The 25,280-nt window shown below is 43.5% G+C and overlaps 1 protein-coding gene across 4 annotated transcripts in view; it reads right to left on the reverse strand.

Moving 5' to 3' along the window:
- Window positions 1-3,459: 3,459 nt before the first annotated feature.
- Window positions 3,460-25,280, reverse strand: part of LOC140198013 (guanine nucleotide-binding protein G(s) subunit alpha-like) — a 385,133-nt gene continuing 363,312 nt past the window's right edge. For 2 of the 4 annotated variants that reach the window (XM_072258809.1, XM_072258828.1), the window contains exons 7-12: window positions 24,853-24,926; window positions 20,714-20,772; window positions 17,985-18,105; window positions 13,165-13,295; window positions 8,659-8,729; window positions 3,460-5,367 (exon numbers count right to left, since the gene is read on the reverse strand). In XM_072258809.1, the coding sequence (XP_072114910.1) occupies window positions 5,221-5,367; window positions 8,659-8,729; window positions 13,165-13,295; window positions 17,985-18,105; window positions 20,714-20,772; window positions 24,853-24,926 (603 nt within the window). In that variant the 3' untranslated portion in view covers window positions 3,460-5,220. The remainder of the gene's footprint in view (window positions 5,368-8,658; window positions 8,730-13,164; window positions 13,296-17,984; window positions 18,106-20,713; window positions 20,773-24,852; window positions 24,927-25,280) is intronic. The other 2 variants (XM_072258820.1, XM_072258837.1) reach the window with 1 other exon arrangement.

Genomic DNA, 25,280 nt, shown 5'->3' on the forward strand with positions numbered 1-25,280 from the left:
GACCAATGCCACCTCAGAACTCTACGTTCCAAGGAATAAAGTCCTAGCGTACCCAACTTCTCGCTTTAACTGAGGCCTTTGTGTCCTGGCAATATTCTCGTAGATCTTCTTTTAGTATCTCTGAATGTCATAGTTATGGAAAACTAATTAAATAAATAATTTTACAGTTGGTAAGGCTGGGGTCTCAACCTTGCTGGCTGTCAGTGGTTAGCAGTGTTTGGAGACAGGGCTTCCTTGCTGTAGACTCAGAAACACTTTGGTCTCACTGGCAAGAAGGGATGCTGAGAGAATATTGGTAGTGATTCCAGGCAATGGACTCGCACCAGCCAAACTTTTCCCATTCTATCCTCACTTCCATAAATTAAAATGTTTGGAACTTCCATCATTAAACTTTTCCACTTTTCACTAATTCTTCCGGGGCTAACCTCTCTACAGACAGTTATAAACCTACTCTGGGTTACATAGCATGGATAGGGAAGATTAATAATCCTTTGGAAATACCAGGACAACTTACTTTCTTTTTTTTTTGGTAAATGTGATGAAAGGGAGAGATTATTCTGGTGAAAGCTGTTTGGATTCGAATCTGATTTTGTTAGAATTACTAATGGTGCAAAGACAAAGAGATGGCATTCAATGCCTTCTTGTGGGAATCCGAGTTACTGCAAATAGGGGCCTGTTCGGCAGACTCATCACAGAAAATCAAAATACAGTACACTCCACTGTCTATCCTGACAAACTCAATTTGCTCTCCTTGAGACCAGGACAATGAGTGAACAAAATGCTGGAGGAACTCAGTGCCTTAGACTTCAGTCCCGATGACAAGTCTTGACCTGAATTATTGTCTGCCCATATCCCTTCCCCACAGATGCTGCCTGACCCAGAGTTCCTCCACCAGTTTGTTTTGGCGGCTCTAGATTTCAGCACCTGCAGTCTCTTGTGTTTGAGAGGTTTACTCAGCCTAATACACATCATTGCCAAAATGTTTACTGATCCCCCAGAAGGTATTTATTCCAGCTATTGATACCTGTATTGCATGGTTAAGGTGATTGTTGGTCTGGGAGCTGGCATGAACTTGATGGATTAAATGGCCCTTCAATACACTGTAATGCCTTTGCTTTATTTCCTGCACCCTTGGTTTGAGGCATTGATTGGGAAAGGTAGAATCCTTCAGAGAGAGGTGCTTTGAATATTCACTGATCTGGAACAGTGTGGTCAAATGACAACTAATCTTTCTCCATAATATCCGAACAAGCAATCCAAACCCAAAATTAAGTTGTCTAACTGTTGAATTAACAATCATTTTTTCTTTTAGATTGCTCATTGTCAGCCAGGTTACAATTTTGTTTTTAAAAGCCCTTAACTCCGAGTAGAGTCATCGGGACGTCATCATGACAGCGTTTTTTTAGCAGGCTTTCTTATTTTTATGAGGCTGAGTTGCTAACTCGACGCTCAACCCAGCACAGATGGAAAGCGTGCAAGGGAGCTGGCTGGATTTGAACTCAGGAGTCTTTGCTCTGAAGTCTGGCACTGACGCCACTACGCCACCAGCCAGCGGGTTACAATAACTTAGAACTATTCTCCATGAGTTCATTGCAGTGAGCAGTGGGATGAGATATTGTATCCAAGACCAAGTGAGGCTTTCGGAAGCTGAGAGCAGAAAGACTCAAAAGAACCACTTCCCTCAATATTTCTGCTTTAGATCTTTGTTTTCCTAATGATGACTGAGCTGGCAAGAGTCAGAAATTAAACCAGAAATTGGTGGGCAATGAACAATCTGCCAAAGAAATTTAGAGGGTTGAGGAGCATCTGTGGGAGGAAAGGAAATGCTGATATTTTAAGTGAAACCTTGCATCAAGACTGTATAGGTTTCCCACAAATGCTGTTTGACCCACTGAGTTTCTCCAGCAAATTGACCATTGCTGCAGATTCCAGCATCTGCTGTTGCTTGTGTATCCAGGGATTGTTGGGGATACTCAGCAAATCAGGCTGCATCTATCGAGACAGAAACAGAGATAAAAACTTAGGCCAATGGCCTATCATTAGAACCATGAAAGCTGAAATCTAAGGTGGCAGGGAAGGGGGAGCAGTGGCAAGAGAACAAAATCAATATCTGGTATTGTCGGTGATTTCCGACAGACAGCTGATTGATCAGAGTGAATCTGGCTCTTTGATCGCTCTACACCACACCTATCTCTGCAACAATGTGTAGAACTCTCAACATTAAACAGACGTATCTATATCCGTGTGTAACCAATCATCATTTATATAAATAATGGTAACTAGTTTCCAGGCCACTTGTGTTCAGTGGCTCCCTACCGTTCCAACAATGAGCTTTGTTTACATATCTTCTCCTTGTGATTTCAAAACCATCAATGCTTCTGAGTATCAACACATTCAATGGAAGCAGTTTGAAGAATGGTTCTTGCTTAAATTAATTCTCTGAATGGAAAGGGATCCAGAGATACTCAACACCAAATGGCTGAAGTGGCTTCCTCTGTGACATTACCCATTCAGTTAAACTTTTAGGAGATGTTACTTCCATGCAGGGCCAGCTGCTAATGTGCAAAAGAAGTTGCGGGTTAACATACACTCTTGTTTTCTATTTCCAGATCTGATGTAACATTAACACTGCTTCTTTGAATTAACACGCTGACTTGCTGAGTGTTTATATTGTTTTCATTAGCTAATTTCAAACTTCTATCATTCTGCTGGATTTTGTTTCCAAGAGCCCGCCTTTACATTGTAAAATAAAGTTAAATATTGTTTAGAACTCTGCACACAGGCAGGTAACTTTGCTAACGCTATGTTAAAAAGACACACTGCATTTCATATCCTAGTCACACATTATTGAGGGAAACTTAATTACATATAATAACTAATTAAATGGACAGATTTAGGGTTTCAAACACATGCGTTATAATTTCAGGATTTTGTCTGGAGTTCTGGAGTTCAGCCATGATTTTAGCCTCACGTCAGCCTTGACTGATTTCAGTTTCATTTACACGAGCTCTGAAAATGGGAAGATAGACCCTGCACCAAGAAACACAACCCCTCTACAAACTGATCCATCAGCAGGAAGTTGTCAGGGGGCTACAGGTGTGAATCATTAATTTCTTGGTTTGCATGGGGATTGAAGGTACCTGTTTTGGAAGGGCATTTTACACAAATACCTATTATATTGTACACATATGCTCAAATCCTTAGATTACCTGGTGAAAGGGGGAGAAAAATATGCCCTTGCATGCCTCTCCGCTCTGTGGTTCCCTTGATAGAAAGGCTGTCCTTGGCTCTCCATTTCTATTTGTACAATGCAGCAAAATTTTGCAATTCTGGATGTTAATTAAGCACACAGAATGTAAAAACAAACAGAACAAAACATCATAATACACAGGGGAAATGTAAGGAGAGAACAGCATACATCAGGTCTCCATTTTAAAGTAATATAGAATTAACACTTACTGGGTTTCTGTTATTGTAACTGTAATTTCTTTTAACATTGTACAAATTGTACAAGTTATTCTGGACACATGAAAAGTATATACTCACAGAGACATAAAACACCTAGGTATAAAATATAAAGCAGTGTAATAGTTACTAAAAAGGACATGCCTTATTGCTACAGCGATTTTTGCTTATTTTCCAAACTGTACCACCACTTGTTCTGAGAATGTGATTTGCATAAATTATTCAAGTCTGAGAAATTTTCACACATCTCAAATTCTACAATATTTAAAATAAACTTTTCTAACATATCTCTTTATTAAAAGAGAAATAAAAATGTAATTCTCTTAGGCCAGACACAAAGGTTTACACCTTAGTTTTTTTTTCTGTTTCTTACTACTTACTTGCACAATAATAGCTGCTGATGGTACAAGAATTTAAGAGCCTATCTAATGGTGCTCACACATTCACAATGCCTGTGCATTTGTGAAGGTCTATGAATGACCAAAGAATTACCAAACATGTATACTTCTAGCAAAAAAAACCTTGGTTCCCATAGAAATAATTCCACGTTGCATTTTGGATGCCCGACTGGATTCCAATGTGTTAAAGCTGAGAATCCAAAACAAGGCATGATCTTGCAACATCTCATCACCTCTGACCCCTTCTTGTAAAGGTAAGTGGTTAATTTGCATAATTTATACATTTTTTTTTACTAAAGAGCATTTTCCTTCTTTATAAACCAGAAAAAAAACTAATCTCTACAGATAAACATCCTGTCTGCAGCCACTGCTGTAGAAAGGGTTTTGACATAAAGCTGTACAGCGCAGTCAAACATACTTACATCTTAGCTCATTTTACAGGTACAGCCATAATCAAGGCACAAAGATCATCTACAAGTATTCTTTTCAATAAAGTTATACAAAATAATACATTTTACAGTCTGTACAAGATAATAATCCAGCAGTGAAACAAACAGAAAAGAGAAACAAACATTGGGACTATTTGTCCAGTCGTGAGTTAACCTTAAATGATCACACAGTGGACAGCTTAAACAAACATTAGTGTGTGGCGGTTTCAGCTCACGTGGCTAGGTCAAAGCAGTCCCTGTTCAAGATCTAACGTGTGGTGAGACTCAATAACTCCAAGACCTCAGAAAATATCTCCTACATGTAGGACTCAGACACCCCACCTCTTTACTAATCCTTCGCCTCAAGTGACTGAAGACGAGGTCCTTTTTTCAGCCGAACTGCAATTCTTAATGCTGAAAACCATGAAACTATTACATGTTCTGGTGCTGCTACATTGTGTGAACTTCCTCAACAAGTTTTTTTTTTAATTACCCTGATGCAAAAAAGTGCATTGTCGTCCCTAATATATATTCCCCATCAAGTACTCTTGAGCATTGTGTTGTAAAGAAGCTCAGAGAGAAAGAGAGAGAGTGGGATCTGAAGATGGGGCTGTCATCGGCTGCCCGAGGACAGGGGCCGGCAGGGAGCAGCAGAGCCATAAGCTGTTGGGAGGCAGGCAGAGGTATTTACCCAGACTTCTGTTAGGACACAGGAGGTAACCAGAGGTCTTGGTAGAACCAGGGAGGAGAAACAAACTAACACAGAGTGAAGTGCACAAAAGAAAGTGAAGTCAGGAATGAAGAACAAACAGTGTTGAGAGAGCAAAGTTGACATACATCTCTCGCATTTCTTCCACCATGCGTGGGCAGGTCAAGGGTAAGGAAACCACCAGAGTCCAAAAAAATCAAGAAGTCACATTGATTCTCCATCACAACAGTTCATACTGGCGCAGGTGCATTCTCTGAATAATATCTCGACAGTCATTGAATACTCTGCGGATGTTTTCTGTGTCCACTGCACAGGTGAAGTGGGGGTAACAGTAGTGGCGCCCGTCTCCACTCGCTGTGCTGATCCTCTGCAGGAAGAAAGGGAAAGTGCAGTTATCCACCTGGCCTGTCAGTCTGAGATACAAAACCGTAAATGCCAGTACATTATAACGGCAAACATTGATGAGACACAAGCAACAGCAGGTGCTGGAATCTGGAGCAGCAATCAATCTGCATGACGAACTCAGGTACGGGGTCTCAAAGTCAAAGTCGAGTTTACTGTCAAATGCACAAGCAATGAAAAACTTATTTGTAGTGGCAACTCAGGCACGTAGTATGTAAGCAGTATGCACAAAAACATAAACATACAGTACTGTGCAAAAGTCTTAAGCGTCATAGATCTTTTATATCAATTTTGTTTTAGATGTTTATTCTTTGTCTTCTGTATTAGTGTGTCAGGAGAAAAGAGCAAATTTTAGATTCCCAAATGTACATTTTCTAGAAAATAAATGTTAGTGAAATTTTTGTATTTCATTAAATTAATTAACATAGTAAGTAATAGACTACTTTTCAAATAAAAACTTGATTACTCTAAGTACAGTTATAGCCCAGTGCATGATTAAACAAAGATAACAAACAGGTGCTAATGATCAGTGACATAATAAGTTTAATGAACTGAAACAGAAACAGAAGTAGAAGGAATCAAACTGGGCAAAGGACAAACAAACAAAAAGGTGAGGTGTGGCAGATGTGACAGTTTAACCTTCAAATCATCAATTCTTACACTATGGCAAGAGTGAGCATAGCAACAAGACACAAGGTTGGTCATCCTGCATTAGCAAAGTCTCACCCAAGCAGAAATTGTGTGGCAGGAGTTTCAAGATGTACCGTCCAAGTTCTTCTGAAGAAGCAAAGAAACGGGCAAAGTTGAAGATCAGGAACCCAGTGGTCGACCACGGACACTGAGTGCAGCAAACGAAAGATACATCAAGCTGATGTCCCTTCTAAATTGGAAGACATCCAGCACCGCTATCAGCTCTGAACACAGAACCACTGGAACCCAAGGACACGCCTCTACAGTCCGAAGAATTCAGAAGTGCTCTTCATGGAAGAATTGCTGCCAAAAGGCCATTCCTCCAAAGAGGAAACAAAGCCAAGAGTCACCTAGGCACAAAAACGCAAGCACGGGGTGCTGAACAATGGCAGCAAGTGCTCTGGGTTGACAAATCAAAATTTGAAATTTTTGTCTCAGACAGAAGACAGTTTGTCTGTATGAGAGCTGGAGAGCACTACGTGGATGAGGGTGGCCAACAGTCAAGCATGGCAGAGGTTTCCTGCAGGTTTGGGGCTGTATTTCTACAAATGGAGTTGGTGATCTGGTCAGAATTAATGGAATCCTCAATGCAGATTCTCATCCATCACGTAATACCATCAGGGAGGCATCTGATTGATCCCAACTTCATTCTGCACCAGGAATATGACCCCAAATACATGGCCAAGGTCTTAAAGAACTATCTTCAGCAAAAAGAACAAGGTGTTTTACAGCAGATGGTATGGCCTCCACAGAGTCCTGATCTCAACATCATTGAGTTGTCTGGGATTACCTGAGGAGAAAGAAGTAAGCAAGAGCCAAAGTGGGCAGAAGAACTGTGACAAGTTCTCCAAGATGCTTTGAACAACCTACCAGCCGATTTTTCTTATGAAACTGCACGACAGTGTACCTATTGATGCCATTTTAAGGGAAAGGGTGGTCACACGAAATACTGATTTGATTTAGTCGTTTTTACAGTTTACTGGCCTTTATAGTGTTATTATATTTAGAAACTTCTCATTTCGTTATTTTTGAAAGCATCTTCACTTTACAATTTTTTTACATCTGCTTAAGACTGTTGCACAGTACCGTAAATTGTACACAACTTTTTAAAAGAAAGCACACAATTAGAACAAAAGTCCATTTTAGTGCAAAGTGATCATATGTTGCTAAACTGCAGTGATTAGGATTTGCCGGTTGGTTCAAGAGCCGAATGGTTGAAGGGAAGCAGCTGTCTTGAACTTGGTGCTGTGGGATCGCAGGCTTCTGTACTTCTTGTCCAATGGCAGCTGCAAAAACACGGCACAGCCCAAATGGCAGGGATTTTGATGATGTATGTGATGTTTGTGAGGCAGTGCAGTACCTCCTGTAGGTACCACTGATGGTGGGGAGAAATGTGGATGTAATATGTTGGGCAGACCCAAAACATGGGCAATTTCTTTCCTCCCCATAAATGTTGCTAGACCTGCTAAAGTTCCTCCAGCAGATTGTTTATTAAAAGGCAATGAATATTCAAATAAGATATGTAATGAAGTAATTTATTCACAAAGCCAGGCAAATCTGCTTTTATTGGAGAACTAAATGACATGCTTTCAAAGTGTTTGTAAGATAGAAAGACACTCCTGGATACTTCACAGGGAGGCTTATTAAAACTCAATATTGTACATGTCTGAACATGTCATTTGAAAACCTATCAATGAGATAGGCCATAGAAGTACCTCAATGAAGGAGAGGGAGGCAGAGAACTTTAGGGACAGATATCCAGAGCTTAGGCATCAGCAGTTGAGGCAATGGAAATCTGGGGATTTGCAAGAGGCTAGAATTCAAGGACTGGCCAAATCACATTGGGCCACGGGGTGATGCCAATGGATAATCTTCTACTATACCAGTGCCAATATGGAAAAGGGCTGCAAGTTTCTGATTTCGCCTTCTCACAGTGGAGTATGTGTCTGAGCTGACCAGATGGGAAAGGGAAGGCAATCACCCGATGGATTAACAGGAGCAAAGCGCTGTCGTGTGAAAACAGCAAACACCTCGGGTGGGTGTGATGATTCTGCATCTTGGTACTCTTCTTGGCCTTGGTTGCTGGTTATCTTGCTAAATGGCTTCTGAGCTAACGAATCCTCGGATTGCTACTGCACCAGGTGAGTCTATTCGGCCCATCAACTTCACAAGTGGAAGATATGGCGTTAGCAGGTTTGTTGCACCCACTTTGTTTCGAAGCTGAGGGTAGGACAGACAGAGGGTCGCTGTTTTCATCAGCCAGTGGGTGAAGGATCAGGTGATGCACATTTAGAGCTTTGCCTATCCGATACAGAGGGAAGGTTCGGAAAGTCTTTTAGTGTTTTACACAAAGAGTGGCTCTAACCTGGAATTCTCTGTATATGGAAACATGATCAATCAGGGCTTTCAAAGGCACTTGTACAGGTATTTGATAGGGAACAATGTGCAGGGCTGTGGAGAAACATATGGGAAATGGGACTGCTCTACTACGTGGCAGCAGGGCTAAATGGTCCCCTGATGGTATCTTCTATTGATTCAACCGTACCAATTTCAATGGAATACTCACAAGAAACTCGTCTCGTACAAAATATTTAGCTCTTGTAACTCTGGCATCTTCTCCAGGTTCAGGGGTTGCTGCTTGTAAAACAACGCAAAAACATCACAGTGTTAAAAAGCAGTTGATTACATTGGCATAATCACTGAGACTCACTGAACTGCTCGCTGAAGTGAAGCGACCCCACACCATACCCGCCATCTCTGTCAGTCACCCAGAAAGGCATTCCTTAAGGATCAGGAGCACCAGGCTCTCGACCCTGCCCTCCTACCCACCCCGACTGTGGATGGCCCTTCCCCTGCCTGATCTTCATGTCCCTCCATTCCCTAGATTCCAAAATATCTCAATCCCAGCCTTGATGCTCCAGTGAAGATCAAAATAAATGTTTGGGAGCAGTGCTGGGGGTGGTGAGAGTGCAAGGATGATTACCGATGCCTTATGTTTGTTGCAACCTGTCATTCAACACTGGGGTAATCCCCACTTTGAAAACACAGGATCCAGAAATCTGCTGATGGTTGCAACCACAGTCACACCACAGGCTGATGCTGGGGGCCAGGTGTAACGATAACAGGTGCAGTGGGTCAGCAACGTGCTGCTTATTCTAAATACTGTTGATAACTAGACAACATTAGTCAAGTGCAGCATCTCGTCAAATGCTCAAACAAAATGACGAAAAGCACTGGAAGTGGGTCATCTGAGTTCAGCTGTAACTTCTAGACAAGTTTGAATAGGTAGATGGATGGGAGCCATATTGAGGCCTATTGTCCGGGTGCAGGTAGATGGGACTAGGCAGAGGACCAGGCTGGCATGGACTAGATGGGCCAAAGGGTCAGCTTCTGTGCTGTAGTGCTCTGACTGGGGCATGTAACATTGTCCTAGACCGACTCCACAACCTTTCTTTGTGACTATGGATTGGGACTTTTACCAATCCCACCCCCCCCACCCCAACAGAGCAGAATGTTTCATGTGAACGATGACAATTTAGATAGTGCAGCACTCCCTCAGCAATGAACCAGAGCATTAGCCAATAGACGATAGACAATAGGTGCAGGAGTAGGCCATTAGGCCCTTCGAGCCAGCACCGCCATTCACTGTGATCATGGCTGATCATCCACTATCAGTATCCAGTTCCTGCCCTATCCCCATAACCTTTGATTTCACTATCTTTAAGAGCTCTATCCATCTCTTTTTTGAAAGCATCCAGAGACTTGGCCTCCACAGCCTTCTGGGGCAGAGCATTCCATATATCCACCACTCTCTGCGTGAAAAAGTTTTTCCTCAACTCCGTTCTAAATGGCCTACCCCTAATTCTTAAACTGTGGCCTCTGGTTCTGGACTCACCCATCAGTGGGAACATGCTTCCTGCCTGGAGCGTGTCCATTCCCTTAATCTTATGTGTTTCAGTAAGATCCCCTCTCAGCCCTCTAAATTCCAGAGTATACAAGCCCAGTCGCTCCAATCTTTCAACATATGACAGTCCCACCATCCCGGGAATTAACCTTGTGAACCTACGCTGCACTCCCTCAATAGCAAGAATGTCCTTCCTCAAATTTGGAGACTAAAACTGCACACAGTACTCCAGGTGTGGTCTCACCAGGGCCCTGTACAGCTGCAGAAGGACCTCTTTGCTCTTATACTCAATTCCCCTTGTTATGAAGGCCAGCATGCCATTAGCTTTCTTCACTGCCTGCTGTACTTGCATGTTTGCTTTCAGTGACTGATGTACAAGAACACCTAGATCTCGTGCTTCCCCTTTTCCTAACTTGACTCCATTAAAATAATCTGCCTTCCTGTTCTTACCACCAAAGTGGATAACCTCACATTTACCCACATTAAACTGCATCTGCCCAATCACCCAGCCTGTCCAAGTCACCCTGCATTCTCATAACATCCTCCTCACATTTGACACTGCCACCCAGCTTTGTGTCATTGGTAAATTTGCTAATGTTACTTTTAATTCCCTCATCTAAATCATTAATATATATTGTAAACTGCTGCTGTCCCAGCACTGAACCCTGCGGTACCCCACTGGTCACCGCCTGCCATTCTGAAAGGGACCCGTTAATCGCTACTCTTTGTTTTTTGTCAACCAGCCAATTTTCAATCCATGTCAGTACTCTGCCCCCAATACCATGTGCCCTAATTTTGCCCATTAATCTCCTATGTGGGACTATCAAAGGCTTTCTGAAAGTCCAGGTACACTACATCCACTGGCTCTCCCTTGTCCATTTTCATAGTTACATCCTCAAAAAATTCCAGAAGATTAGTCAAGCACGATTTCCCCTTCGTAAATCCATGCTGACTTGGACCAATCCTGTTACTACTATCCAGATGTGTCGTAATTTCATCTTTTACAATTGACTCCAGCATCTTTCCCACCACTGACGTCAGGCTATCCGGTCTATAATTCCCCGTTTTCTCTCTTCCTCCCTTCTTGAAGAGAGGGACAACATTAGCCACCCTCCAATCCACAGGAACTGATCCTGAATCTATAGAACATTGGAAAATGATTACCAGTGCGTCCACGATTTCTAAAGCCACCTCCTTAAGTACCCTGGGATGCAGACCATCAGGTCCCAGGGACTTATCAGCCTTCAGACCCAACAGCCTATACAACACCATTTCCTGCCTAATATAAATTTCCTTCAATTCATCCATTACCCTAGGTCCTTTGGCCACTATTACATCTGGGAGATTGTTTGTGTCTTCCCTAGTGAAGACAGATCCAAAGTACCTGTTCAACTTGTCTGCCATTTCCTTGTTCCCCATAATAAATTCACCCGCTTCTGTCTTCAAGGGCCCAATTTTGGTCTTAAATATTTTTTTCCTTTTCACATACCTAAAGAAGCTTTTACTATCCTCCTTTATATTCTTGGCTAGTTTACCTTCGTACCTCATTTTTTCTCCGCGTATTGCCTCTTTAGTTACCTTCTGTTGCTCTTTAAAAGTTTCCCAATCCTCCGGCTTCCCACTCGTCTTTGCTATGTTATACCTCTTCTCTTTTATTTTTATACTGTCCATTACTTCCCTTGTCAGCCACGGCCTCCCCTTACTCCCCTTAGAATCTTTCTTCCTCTTTGGAATGAACTGATCCTGCACCTTCCGCATTATTCGCAGAAACACTTGCCATTGCTGTTCCGCTGTCATCCCTGCTAGGGTATTGTTCCATTGAACTTTGGCCAGCTCCTCCCTCATAGCACCATAGTTCCCTTTGTTCAACTGTAATACTGACACTTCTGAGTTTCCCTTCTCCATCTCAAATTGTAGATTAAAACTTATCATATTATGGTCACTACCTTCTAATGGCTCCTTTACCTCGAGGTCCCTGATCAAATCCGGTTCATTGCACAACACTAAATCTAGAATTGCGTTCTCTCCGGTAGGCTCCAGTACAAGCTGTTCTAAGAATCCATCTCAGAGGGACTCCACAAACTCCCTTTCTTGGGGTCCAGTACCAAACTGATTCCTCCAGTCTACCTGCATGTTGAAGTCCCCCATAACAACTGTAGCCTAGATTTTAGTGCACAGGTCTCTGGAACAGCTTAAATTCGTGACCCGGACAGAAGAGTGACCCATTGAGCTGTTACTGATGTGGTGGACGACCAGGAACTCTGGGTGGTCAATAAACATCAAATGTTATGGGGAGATCTGGGAACCAGACCCGGAGGTGTGACCAGTTCTGCAGCCCATACCTTAGATGCATTAGTCTTGGAAGGATTATAGCAAGGACATACCAGAAGAGTGGAAATTAAAATTAAACTACACACACTTGAAATCTGAAATAAAAACAGAAAATGTTGGAAACACCCAGCAAGACAGGCAGGAGCTGTGGGAGGAGAAACGGTTAACATTCCAGGTCAGATACTGAATCAGACAGAGGGTCCCTGATCTGAAATATTGACTCAGTTCCTCTCTTCACAAATACTCCGACCTGCTGAGTGTTTCCAGCAATTTTGGTCTCTAACCTGAAAAGTATCTGCACTCTAAGGGTTAAATTGTGAGGTTAGATAAACAAAGTACACGTTTGACTGAGGACATTGTGAGGAAGTAGGCAAGTATTCAGAAAGAAGTTGCTTTTTCTGGTTGAAGTGTCAAGGACTATTCTGGTTTAGTCAGTTTGTAGGCATTCAGAAGCCTGCCAGAGCGTTTGATTAGGTTACCTTTCAAAATGGCTTGAAGCCTCAGCCTAAATCTGCCTGTGTTTCAGGGTGAACACTACCACACACAGAGGACAGTGGAAGTCTGGGACTCTCTTACAGATACGGTAGATGTGACTTGTAATTGCAGTGTCAGTTTAAGGAAGCTGGGTTAAACGCCGGCGTGATCAGAGAACAACAGGGCAGATTTGGGGGGAGGTGCCTACTGCTGTTCCTATTTTCTTATGTTCTTGTTATGACTGCAGTTGTAACCTCAGTAAATGGTGGTAGTTGCTTGGTGAATAGTCGTCTCTTGTTCTGTACTCCTTTCTCTATTACACATAGGACGCCACCCACATTTCTAGGGTACTAGAAACATTACCGTCATCCGGAGTGGTGTAGCGCGTGTACTCTGGAAAGTAGTCTTCAATTTTGGATTTTCCCGCCAACACTTTCTCCGCCAGAAGGTCCTGCTTGTTCAGGAAGAGGATGACAGATATTGTTCGCAACCACCTGATGGAAAGAAAGAGCAGTGAGCACGCAGGAGGGCGAGAGTTGCGGTAACACAGCCCAAACCTCGTGGGCTCAGCAGCGCCACCTTGTGACCTAGTACTTCAGCTCAGCTTTAGTTGATATAACATGCTATCAATACTAACAGCACTGAGGAGGTACAGGAGCCTGAAGACCCACACTCAGCATTTTAGGAACACCTTCTTCCCCTTTGCCATCAGATTTCTGAATGGTCATGATGAACACTACCTCGCTATTCCTCTTTTGCACTACTTATTTATTTTATTTTTTATGGCGGCTGAGAGCGACTTTTTGTGTCTCACATTGTGCTGTTGCCAAGACAACAAATTTCATGACATTCTGTACACCAGTGATAATAATTCTAATTCTGATCTTGTTTCCTGATTGAATCACATGGTCTGTTATTATGGGACTGAGAAACCCGGGAACAGAACCGTGGCCTTTGCTGTCATTGGGTGAGTCCGCACAGGAGGAGGCCACTCTGCCCATCGTGATAACCTTCTCTGTGCTACTTGCTCCTCAACCTGGCAGAAAGTGAGTTACTGGAGTTGGGAACAGGCCCAAGGTGGTGGTGGCTGGAGGTAGCCCACTTCATCGTGAGCACAACCCTCCCCACCACTGAGGACATCTTCAAAAGGCAGAGCCTCAAGAAGATCACATCCGTCATTAAGGACCCTCAGCTTCCAGGATATGCCCTCTTCTCACTGCTACCGTCAAGGTGGAGGCACAGGAGCCATCAGATTTCTGAACAGTCAGTGAACTCATGTACACTACCTCACCATCTTGCTCCCTTTTTGCACTATTTAGTTTTTATATATTCTTATTTTAAGTTATAGTGATTTTTGAAATGTATTGCACTGTACTGCTGCTGCAAAACAACAAGTTTCACAACGTGTGTCAATTATAGTAAATCTGACTATGATATACCCCTCCAAGCACACAACCCCAATGCTCCCTGCCAAACACCTGAGAAACAGAAAGAATAGGACAACAAGGCTATGAATCAAACAGGAATAAAAAATCCATTGATTCCAAAAGAAGGGAGTATTTCTTGCTTTTTATGTAACCAGGGATGTTGCTTGGTGCTTGGTAGCTCCTTCCCACTGGTGAATGCCACTTCCTGCCCGGACTCCACTCAGTGTCTAAAGAGCACTCCAAGTGCCCTCTGCCCTGATGGTGTCAGAATTACACCGCACAGAAAGGGTAGAATCCGGGTCTGTAGAGCTGTGAGGTAGCAACTCTACCAGCTACACCACTGGGCTGTCCACCTGAATTTCTGCAGCAACATGGTGCCAGCAGGTCCCTGCCATCTGGGTGAGAGGATGGACCTTCAGCAGGATAACCCAGACTGGCTATCTGCATCTGCACTGGGAGCAACTGGTTGCTGCAGCTGGGCTCTCTGGTCTAGAAGGTACAGGATTAAGGTCTCGGAAGAAATAACTCAGCTTTCAGCAGCTTCCTGAGATTAAAGCTTTGACTTATTGAGTCATTCAGCACAGATACAAGCCCTTCGGCCCATCTTCTCCATGCTGTCCACCCACTACCCATTGATACTAACTCCATTGTATTTATTGCCTTGATGATTCACATGCTGGTCTAGAACCTGGGGTCCGTGAACCCCTCAGTTAATGGTAGGGGTCCATGGCATAAAGAAGGTTGGGAACACCTGAACTAGATACTTCTCAAATGTTGTGAAAGTCTGTGCATCCACCACCCACACAAGGAATATGTTCCTAATTCCAGGTACACTCGTGTGAATAGAATATGCCCTCTAAATCTGTGAGTGAAGGGAGGTTGTAAATACCCTAAAATGCTGGGGGAACTCAGTAGGTCAGGCAGTGTCTATGGAAACGAGTAAACAGTCGCTGTTTTCGGCCAAGTCCCTTTACAGACTGGGAAGGAAGGGAGAAGGAGTCAGATTAAGAAGATTGAGGGAGCAGAGGAAGAAGTACAAGGTGGCAGATAAGTGAAACCAGGAGATGAGGATGATGATGATGTCGACTCAGGCCTGAGAGGCCAGCCTCGGGCATTTGCATGCCTTACAAGGCGTGGAACGAGGGACTGTGTGGCGCGCCGCTCCTCACACAGACATTTTGCAGTACAGTATTTTTCTTTATTTTACGAGGTCGAGTTGTGAGCTCAACACTCAACCCGGCACGGATGGAAAGCATACTCGGGAACGGCCCGACTGGATTCGAACCCGGGAACCTCCGTTCTGGAGTCCAGCGCTGATGTCACTGCGCCACCAGCTGGGAGATGGGGAGGGGTTAAGTAAAGTGCTGGGAACTTCATTGGTGAGAGAGATAAAGGGCTGGGGATAAGGGGGAAATCTATTAGAAGAGGACAGAAGGCCAAGGAAGAAAGGGAAGTGGGAGGAGCACCAGAGGGAGGTGATGAGCAGGCAAGGAGATAAGTTGAGAGAGAGAAACAGGAATGGGGAATGGCGAAGGATAGGAGGGGGTGGGCAATTACTGGAAGTTCGAGTAATTGATGTTCATGACATATCAGAATAGGAAATGTGAAGAAGAATTGAAATGGGTGGCCACCAGGAAATCCCACTTTTTGTGGCAGACAAAGCGAAGTGCTCGACAAGTGGTCTCCCAATCTACGCCTCACTGATATATAGGAGCCACACTCGGAGCACCAGATACAGTAGATGATCCCAAAAGAGTCTAGGTAGCCTCCAACCTGATGGCATGAACATCAACTTCTTGAATGACCGGTAATGTGAACAGGAAGTTGCCCCAGAAATTAATGATATATCAAAAATTATGTTTAATAACCTAAAACCGATTATATAGTTGGTTTAAACTCCTGAACTTGGTCATTATAGATGTGAGGAGCCCCACCATGCTACCGCCCAGGGAAATGTAGCCAATACTGAAATATCAAAAGCAAATGAAGACTCGGTGCAACTCCTTCGAGCACAAACTGAGGCTGAGCTGAACAGATACCGAGAGTGAACATCACATTATGTCTAGTTCTAAGAGCATTTCTGAAAGATCACCAGTTACACTTTCACTAATATCACCAACAGCCTGTCCTGGTCCAACCACACTGATGTCACGGCCAAAAAAGCTCACTAGTGCCTCTGCTTCCTCAGGAGGCTGAAGAAATTAGGCAAGTCTTTGTCAATTCTTACCCATTTTTAGCAATGCACCATCTATCTGGATGAAGTACAGCTTGGTCTAGCAACTGCTCTACATGTGACCACAGAAAACGGCAGAGAGCTGTGAACACAGCTCACCTCAATCACATATTTATGGCTGTTTCAGTAAAGCAGGCAGCATAATAAAAGACTCCACCCATCCTGACTATTGTCCCCTCTTCCCTCTCCCTTTGGGCAGAAGATACAAAAGCCCGAAAGGATGTATACCAGGCTCAAGGACAATCTCCATCCCACTGTGAATAGACTCCTGAACAGACCTCTTATATGATAAGATGGACTCTTGGCCTCACAATATACTTTGCTATCATCTTGCACTTTTATTGTTTACTACACTGCACTTTTTCAGTAGCTTTCTTTTTCATTCCTCAGAAGCTGGCGGGCAAACTGTCCTCATTGGGTCTCAAAACCTCTCTCTGTAACCAGATCCTCGACTTCTTGACAGAGAGGCCACGGTCAGTTGGTGTTGCTGGAAACATCTCTAGCTCAATTGCGCTGAGCACCGGTGCTCCCCAGGGCTGTGTGCTCAGCCCGCTGCTGTTCACGATGCTGACGCACGACTGCATTGCGAGATCCAGTTCACACCGAATCATCAAGTTCGCTGATGACACAACAGTGGCTGGCCTCATCGAGGACGCCGACGAGACGGCTGACAAGGAGGAGGTACGATGGCTGGTAGAATGGTGCGAGCACAGCATGAACAAGACCAAAGAGATAATTGTCGACTTTAGGAAGGTGCAGGCTGTCCACTCCTCACTGCACCTACACAGTTTCTCCATGGAGAGAGTTCGGAGCACAGGTTCCTGGGAGTGCACATCATGGATGATCTCACCTGGTCCTTTATCACCAGTTCTTTGGTCAAGAAAGCACAGCAGCATCTTCACTTCCTAAGGAGATTGAGGTGAGTGAGGCCCCACCCCTCCCCATTTAAACCAATTTTTACAGGAGCACCATTGAGAGTGTCATGACCAGCTTCTTCACTGCCTGGTACAGGAATTGCAAGGCATCTGACTGTTAGTCCCCACAAATGATTGTGAGGACTGCTGAGAGGGTCACTGGGGCCTCTATTCCACCCATTAGAGATACTTCTCAGGAGCGCTGCGTACGCAGGGCCCTTAGCATTGTCAATAATCCCTCCCATCCAACCAACAATCTCTTTGACCTCCTACCATTAGGTAGGAATTACCATAGCATTAGGACAAGAGCTGTCAGGATGGGAAATAGTTATAGTATGCGTACTGTGTTGTGCACCTTGGCCCAGAGGAATGCTGTCTCATTTGGTGATATACATGTCTATTACTGAATGACTATAAACTTGGACATTATTCTGCATTGTTATTGTTTTACTTTGTTCTATGTCAATGTACTGTGTAATGATATGATCTGTATGAACACTTTGCAAGATAAGGTTATCACTGTATCTTCGTGCATGTGACAATAGCAAACCAAAGCCAATACTAATACCAAACACAGATACCAGAGAGGTGAGATCAGCCTTTTCATACCTGTTGTTCCAGATGCTTTTGAAGAGATCGAGTGCTTCTCGGAGTCGATTGGTGTTGTTGTCTTCCCGTATCACCATGTTGTAGCTGCTACTAGCCACCACAAAAATAATGGCTGTTACGTCTGTGCATGGTTGATAGTTGAAGGTCCATTTCAGTGCAGGTAAGGGCAGTGGAAGGGAGAAGGGAGAGGGGAATAGAGCAAAATTATTGGCAGCCTGCAGAATAAAACCATGACATTTGATCTCACTCGTTGCTGCAAGGAGCCCCTTGGCTCCAGTGTTAGTTACCCAACAGCTGATCTTTGACAGGACCTGTATTCTTGACAGTTGGAGTGTCCTGGTGATTAGCCTAATGACAACCAGCAGGACCTTCCAGAGATGAACCAAACTAGCACCAATTAATTGCTGAACTTCAGTGGCACTGAAGGCCAGCGTCAAAAACTTAACTATGCTGCAGCTTCAGTAATTTCCTGTGCAAGGCTGCCCAGGGCTTTTCAAAACAGAACGGTAAGGAACAGCAATCAAGAGGTAAGTAATGTTTTAGAAAAGGGGTGGCAGATGATAATGAAAAGAAGGGAGGTACACAATGAAAGGTGTTTGTTGGGCTGACTGCTTTCCTTAGCAACGTGTCAAACACTATTCTCCTTGAACCTGTAACAGACGTAATTATCACTTTAACAGATCCAGTTACCAGTTTCTCTGGTCACACATAAACATGCACAGGCGCGCGCGCACACACACACACACACACACACACACACACAACCTCAACAATTGCCTTAACCTAGGGGCCAGTATTCTGATCACTGCATTAACACTGGGATGTTCAGAGGGTATACCACCAATCGCCTGTTCCAGATGCTGTGGAAGTATAACATGTAAATCAGGTTCCATGATGGACACTGACTCTGATCACCAGTATCAGACACAGCAGCAGCAGGTATGAATCCCTGGACTCTTTTGACCACTGGCAACTTCAGATATTAACCAGATGTTAGCTTCCTGCTCCTGACTGATTCAGAGCAGTTGGTTTGGTGGAATATTATCCCAGCCTTCTATCCCACCCTTTGGTTGAAGTACATCTGAGCCACACACCTCAGGAACTGGCTATCCCACAAGATTTACTCTAACAACTGCTCCTCATGTGTTAGCAAAGCTTTATTGATACCCTGTGACCTGGATTACAATTGCATCAATTGACATCTAAAGTGGAAGCAAACTACTGTGGATTGTGGAAATTCTAAATGCAAACAGAACGTACTGGAAGTCCACAATAGGTCAATCGGCATTTGTGTGGTGGGAAACTGAGTCAACTTTTCATGTCATAGATGGAAGGTCACTGATCCAAAGCATTAACTGTGTTTTTCCCTCTACAGAGGCTGCCTGACCTGCTGTGTACATCCAACATTTTCAGCTTTCATATCAACGGACATCAGTCTGTGAATTCCCACTCATTTCCACAGTGAATTTGTGATGGGGTAGATTGACCTTCCAAACTGGATTGTTGCAAAAGCAGCTCATGAGGAGGCCAAAATCAATGGTCAGAATAGTATTTCTATTCAATTACGAGCAAACACCTGGAATGGACAGGCTGCTTTATGAGGACAGGTTGGGCTAAGGGACCAGAAGAGTGAGGGGCATATTTAATACATATTTGATCCTGGAGAGAATGTTTCCTCTCGTGTGAGAATCTAGGTGTCAGAAAATTGGATTTGGCCTACTTAAGAGGCAATGTTTTCTTCTCAGAGGTTGGTGAGCCTTTGGGACTCTTTTCCTCAAGGAATGTGAAAGTCATCTTTGAATATTTTTAAGGCAGCGCAGCGGTAGGAAAGTTCTTGATAACCAAGGAACTGAAAGGTTACCAGGGATAGAAAAGAATGTGGAGCTCAGTTTAAAATCAGATCAGCCACAATCACGGTGCAGCAGCTTCGAAGGGCCGAGTATTGCACATGCCGTATTTCTGAGATAAAAACTGAAACTGCTATTTGCCTGATTATGAACCAGGTCCAAGTACCTAAATTGCAAAGTTCAATACAGAGGTGACAAGTGGAGAAAGTAGCAAGAAGGAATTGGTAATGTGGAATTGGATTTGTGGCCATTTCAGGTGAATTACACTATTTCGAAGCAAGATTGGGTCTGGTGGTGAAAAGGCTGGCCTTCATCAGGTAGAGCCAGTTAAGGTGTATAGAAGTTAGGATGTTATGTAGCAGTCATACAAGGCATCAGTGAGACAGCACTTAGAGAATTAGGTTCAGTTTTGGTCACACTCTTACAGAAAGATGCCACTAGGGTTAAAAAAAATGTGGAAAAGTTTAACAAAGATGTTAGTAGGACTTGAGAGATGGAGTTATGGAGAGAGGTTGAGAAGGCTAAGCCTTCATTCATTGGAGTATATGAAATTGATGGGTGAGCATGTGGGTGAATGCACCCTATCCAGGGGCAGCTTTTCCCTTTACCAAGGCATAGGTTTAAGGTGAGAGGGGGTAATTTTAATGGGAACCCAGAGGGTTCACTTTTTTACTGAGACGGTGGTCTGAATATGGAATGAGTTGCCAGAGGAAGTGGTTGATTATTAGTATTTAAAAAGATTGGAAAGATTTAGAGGGAAATGGGCCAAAGGTAGGAAAATGGAAATAATTTGGTTGCACATCCTGCAACCAGTTGGACCTAAGGGCCTGTTTCTAAGCTCTATGACTTTAAGTGTGTATTTGAAGGACTTGGGTTACTGACCATTGAAGCACTGGATCCACTTCCTTCTCTCGTCTCTCTGTCCTCCCACGTCAAACATACTGTAAGAGAAGGACGGAACAGTCAGAAGTACATTATGGTGAAAGGCGCACAGTCTTGGGTGGAATACCTTAGTGCAACAACTACGCAGTGCTTACCAGTACCGATGAGAGGGGATTTTACACAACTTGATAATGGAATTAATTTATGATCTCCGTATCAGCTGGAGGATGCTCACTTCACAATACTGCTGCTTTGCTGAAAAATGCAACTCAAAATCAGATCGTGGCGAATGGACTGACTAAGCCTCTCAAGATGGACGACTGAATCAGGAACCAAACCCGACATCACCATCTCCAACTTTTCCATTTCCACACCAATCTGACTTGGAGTTTGGTGCGTCCCCAGACAAGCACCTTCACAGTCTTTCCACTGGTCCTCCACACCCCTCGCCCTCCTGCCAAATTTTACTCCCCAATCTGTCGTTAATCAAGAGCAGATCCTATCCAGTTCTTTACTTGGAGATCACTGATTGTGTTCGTTCAAGATTGAAAACCTATTGAAAATCAACAGCAGGACAGGATTCTGAGAGCAGAATAAGGAATATGAATGAATTCATAAAGCTGCCTTCATTTCACACAATGAAGCTTTCCAGAAGACCACAGCTCCTGAATTCCCATTGGGATTTAGTAAAATAGAGCACATTTGTACATTGTTTTCCGTGGCATTTAGGATATACAAACAAGTTATATCTCTATAACCTGAATGAAGTTGATTTGTCAGTGATCAGCATGGTAAATTCCTGGTAGTCCTGGCATCCCTCAATGCACAACCACTTTGATCTAACCACCCAAAGTCAGGTCATTCAACTAGTGTCTCTGCATCCGGTGGCACTGACCTGACCTCAGTGCCCAGAGTTACTGACTTGTACCCTTTCTCTATTTATTCTGCTCTCAATTCAGTTTGAACTAAATGCAATCTATCTCAAGCAAAAAAAAAACAAATTGCTGGAGGAACTCAGTGGGTCAGGCAGTTTCCAACGGGAAGTGGACAGCTAACATTTTGGATCAGGACCCTTCATCTGGACTGGGACGATAATTTGATTTTGTACTGTCTGTTCTCTCCACAACTGAGTTCCTCCAACAACTTGCAGTCCAGATCCCCACATCCGCAGTCTCCTGTGCCATAGCCTGTCAGAGCTGGGATTTCACTCTGGAGTTATGATCAGCGTGTTCACAGGTTTTAAATGTGTGGTACGAGTGGGCGAAACATTCACATCACAGTGGCTGTTCACACAATGGGGAGTGTATACATCAATAAGGCAGTGTTTCCCAGCGCTGACCCTTGGGGAATACCATTATTCACTGTCTACCACCCTTGTACTGGACAACATACAGGCAAGTGCATCAGGCAAGACTATATTTCAGAAGAGAGTTTACACAGCAGTGGGAGTTCTTCCTTGAGGAAACTCTGGCAATCAATAGATACTCTCAGCTGACAGATGGTTGCATACTGACGAGACAGGCTGGTATCTTTTGGCGGAGACTCTTTAGTCCATTCTGTTTGTACCTGTATGGGTGGAGCTCACCGGCCTTGTGTCAATGTGCATGAGTTCTAAGGGAGTCGACAGACATGATTCCCTCATTAAATATAGATATACAGAGTGATACTGTGCAGAGGCAGACCCTTCAGCCCATCAATTCCATTCTGACCATTAAGCACTCAATTATTCTAACTCTACATTTATCCCTATTTTTATTCTCCCCACACCTCCTTCAACTCCCCACAGATTCTAACGCTCACCTCCACACAAGAGGCAAATTTTGTGTGGCCAATGAACCAAATGAGCCACACAACTTTGGTGATGTAGGAGGAAATTGGAGCTACAGTACCTGTTACTGTGCCTACACATTCTTTTTTCACTACTTACTTTTGTAATTTATAGTAATTTTATGCCTTTGTATTGCACTGCTGCCGCAGGACAGCATGGTAGCGTGGTGGTTAGCACAACGTTTTACAGAGTAGGCAACTCGGGTTCAATTCCTGCTGCGGCCTGTAAGGAGTTTGTACATTCTCCTCATGAAGGCGTGGGTTTCCTCCGCGTGCTCCAGTTTCCTCCCACAGTCCAAAGACGTATTGGTTGGTAGGCTAATTGGTCATTGTAAGTTGTCCCATGATTAGGCTAGGATTAAGCTAGGATTAGGCTAGGATTAAGTGGGTTGCTGTACAGCATGGATCCAAGGGCTGGAAGGGCCCACTCAATGCTCTATCTCAATAAAAAAAAACAAACAAATTGCACATCATACAAGGCACTAATAATACATCTGATTCTGATTCAACTTTACAGATGAGCTTTCTATAATATATTCTTGTGCTAATCAATTGGCTGGAGTGTCTACGGGCATTTTCAATTTCTTGCTTCAGCGGTTTCAGGTACCCGTCTGCTTAAAGCAGGCGTCATTTATACTGATGCCCAAGGAGAAAGTGGCTGTTCTCCAATTGCACTTACATTCACTACGAGACGCTGGTCATGAAGCATATCAGCTCATGCCTAAGGAATGACTACTGTTGCAACAGGTCAACAAAAATTGCCATTTCATTGGCTCTTCACTGAGCTTTGGAACACCTCGACAATGAAGATGCATACGTCAGGATGCTCTTCATTAACTATAATTCAGCATTTAATACTATCTTCTCTTCAAAACTCATCACTAATTCTTAAAAACGTGGGCCTCAATACCTTGATTTCCTTACTGGCAGACTACAGTTAGTACAGATTACCAACATCTTCTTCACAATCACTTTCAGCACTGTGTGCTTAGCCCCTTTTTTACTCACTTTATACGTATGACAGTGTGGCTAAATAAAGCTCCAATGTCTTATTTAAATTTGCTGCTGATACTACCGTTGTTGGCAGAAGCAAAGGTGGTGACGAATTGATATATATGATTAAGATTGAAGTCTGTCACAAGCCTTGTGGCCCATCAGTCGTGAAGTGACTGAGAGTACGAGACTCCCCACTGGATAGGACGCCAGTCTATCGTGAGGTTAACCCCCAGCACTTTTGCCAGTACCCGCTCTCAGCTGGGTAGCCTGGAACATTGCGTGGTTAAATGCCTTGCTTAAGGACACACACACTGCCCTGGCCGAGGCTTGAACCCACGACCTTCAGATCACTAGTCCAACGCCCTAAACACTTGGCCATGTGCCACACTGATATATATGAGGGAGACTGAAAATCTGGTAGAATGGTACCACAACAACAATCTCTTACTCAGCATCAGCAAAGTAAAAGAGTCGATTATTGACCACAAGAGGAAGAAGCTGGAGGTCCATGACCCATTCTTCATTAGGAGATCAGAGGTGGAGAGGGTCAGTAGCTTTGAATACCTTCACAATAACATATCAGAGGATCTGTTTTGGGGCCAGCATGTAAATACCATCACAAGGAAGGCATGACAGTTCTACTTTCTTAGAAACTTGTGTACATTTGGCATGCCACTGAAAACTTTGACAAACTTCTATAGATACACAGTGGAGAATACTGTAACTGCAATCACAGCCTGCAACAAAAAACTGCAGAAAATGGTGGATATAGCCCAGCCCATCACAGTAAAGCCCTCCCCATCACTGAGTACACTTACATGGAGCGCTGTCACAAGAAAGCAGCATCCATCATGAAAGGCCTCACCATCCTGGCCATGCTCTCTTCTCACTACTACCATCAGGCAGGAGGTACAGAAGCCTTAGATCCCACTCCACCAGGTTCAGGAACAGTTATTACTCTATAACCATCAAGCTCCTGACATTCTCAACAGATGAATTTCCCCTCAGTGTGGAGGCTACAGCTGGGGGGATGATTAGACACAACACTGAGGAATAAAGTTAGGAGACACATTTTACCTCAGAATAACAGAATCCTGCTAACAGATATAGCAAAAGACAAGTAGATAGCTTCATTGAATGGCCTATCAGATTCAAGGGGGGAATGGCCTTTTCTTGTTCTCATGGGCTCCCTCTTGGACAAGCTTAATCTCCCACATTGCATTCATTTCATTCTTGATGAAGGAAGAACTATTAGGAAATTTGGAATGACCTTACAAGGGTTGGAATTATAGGTGTGATCTTGGAAACATACTCACTGAAAATTTACTTTGTCAACTTGAAATTTTGTTTCAAAAATCCCTGATGTCAAAACTCTGCATCGGAGCAAATCCTGTTGAAAGAAAAAGGACATTCTCAAATAATTCAAGCTCATTTCAGACTCTGCCACCAGACCTGTACAATAGATGCTTAGTTGACAGGGGAAGACAGACTTTTTTTTTTACACAAAGTTTTATCTGACCAGGTTTTGTGAAGAGACTTTAAGTAATCATATTTTCAAAATGTCAAGAAGTTGTAACAGCCCAAATGTTGCTGTATACGCTGGAAACAAAATACTATACAGGCCATAAGTGGGTTGTGAATGACTCAGATATCCATACATATGAACAAACACCCATATTATTATTAAATTCAAAAGTCAGAAGTATGGAAGATAGCAGAACTACTTCCTCTCTCTTTCAGCACT

The sequence above is a fragment of the Mobula birostris genome, chromosome 1 (assembly GCF_030028105.1).
Source record: "Mobula birostris isolate sMobBir1 chromosome 1, sMobBir1.hap1, whole genome shotgun sequence".
Classification (NCBI taxonomy): Eukaryota; Metazoa; Chordata; class Chondrichthyes; order Myliobatiformes; family Myliobatidae; genus Mobula; species Mobula birostris.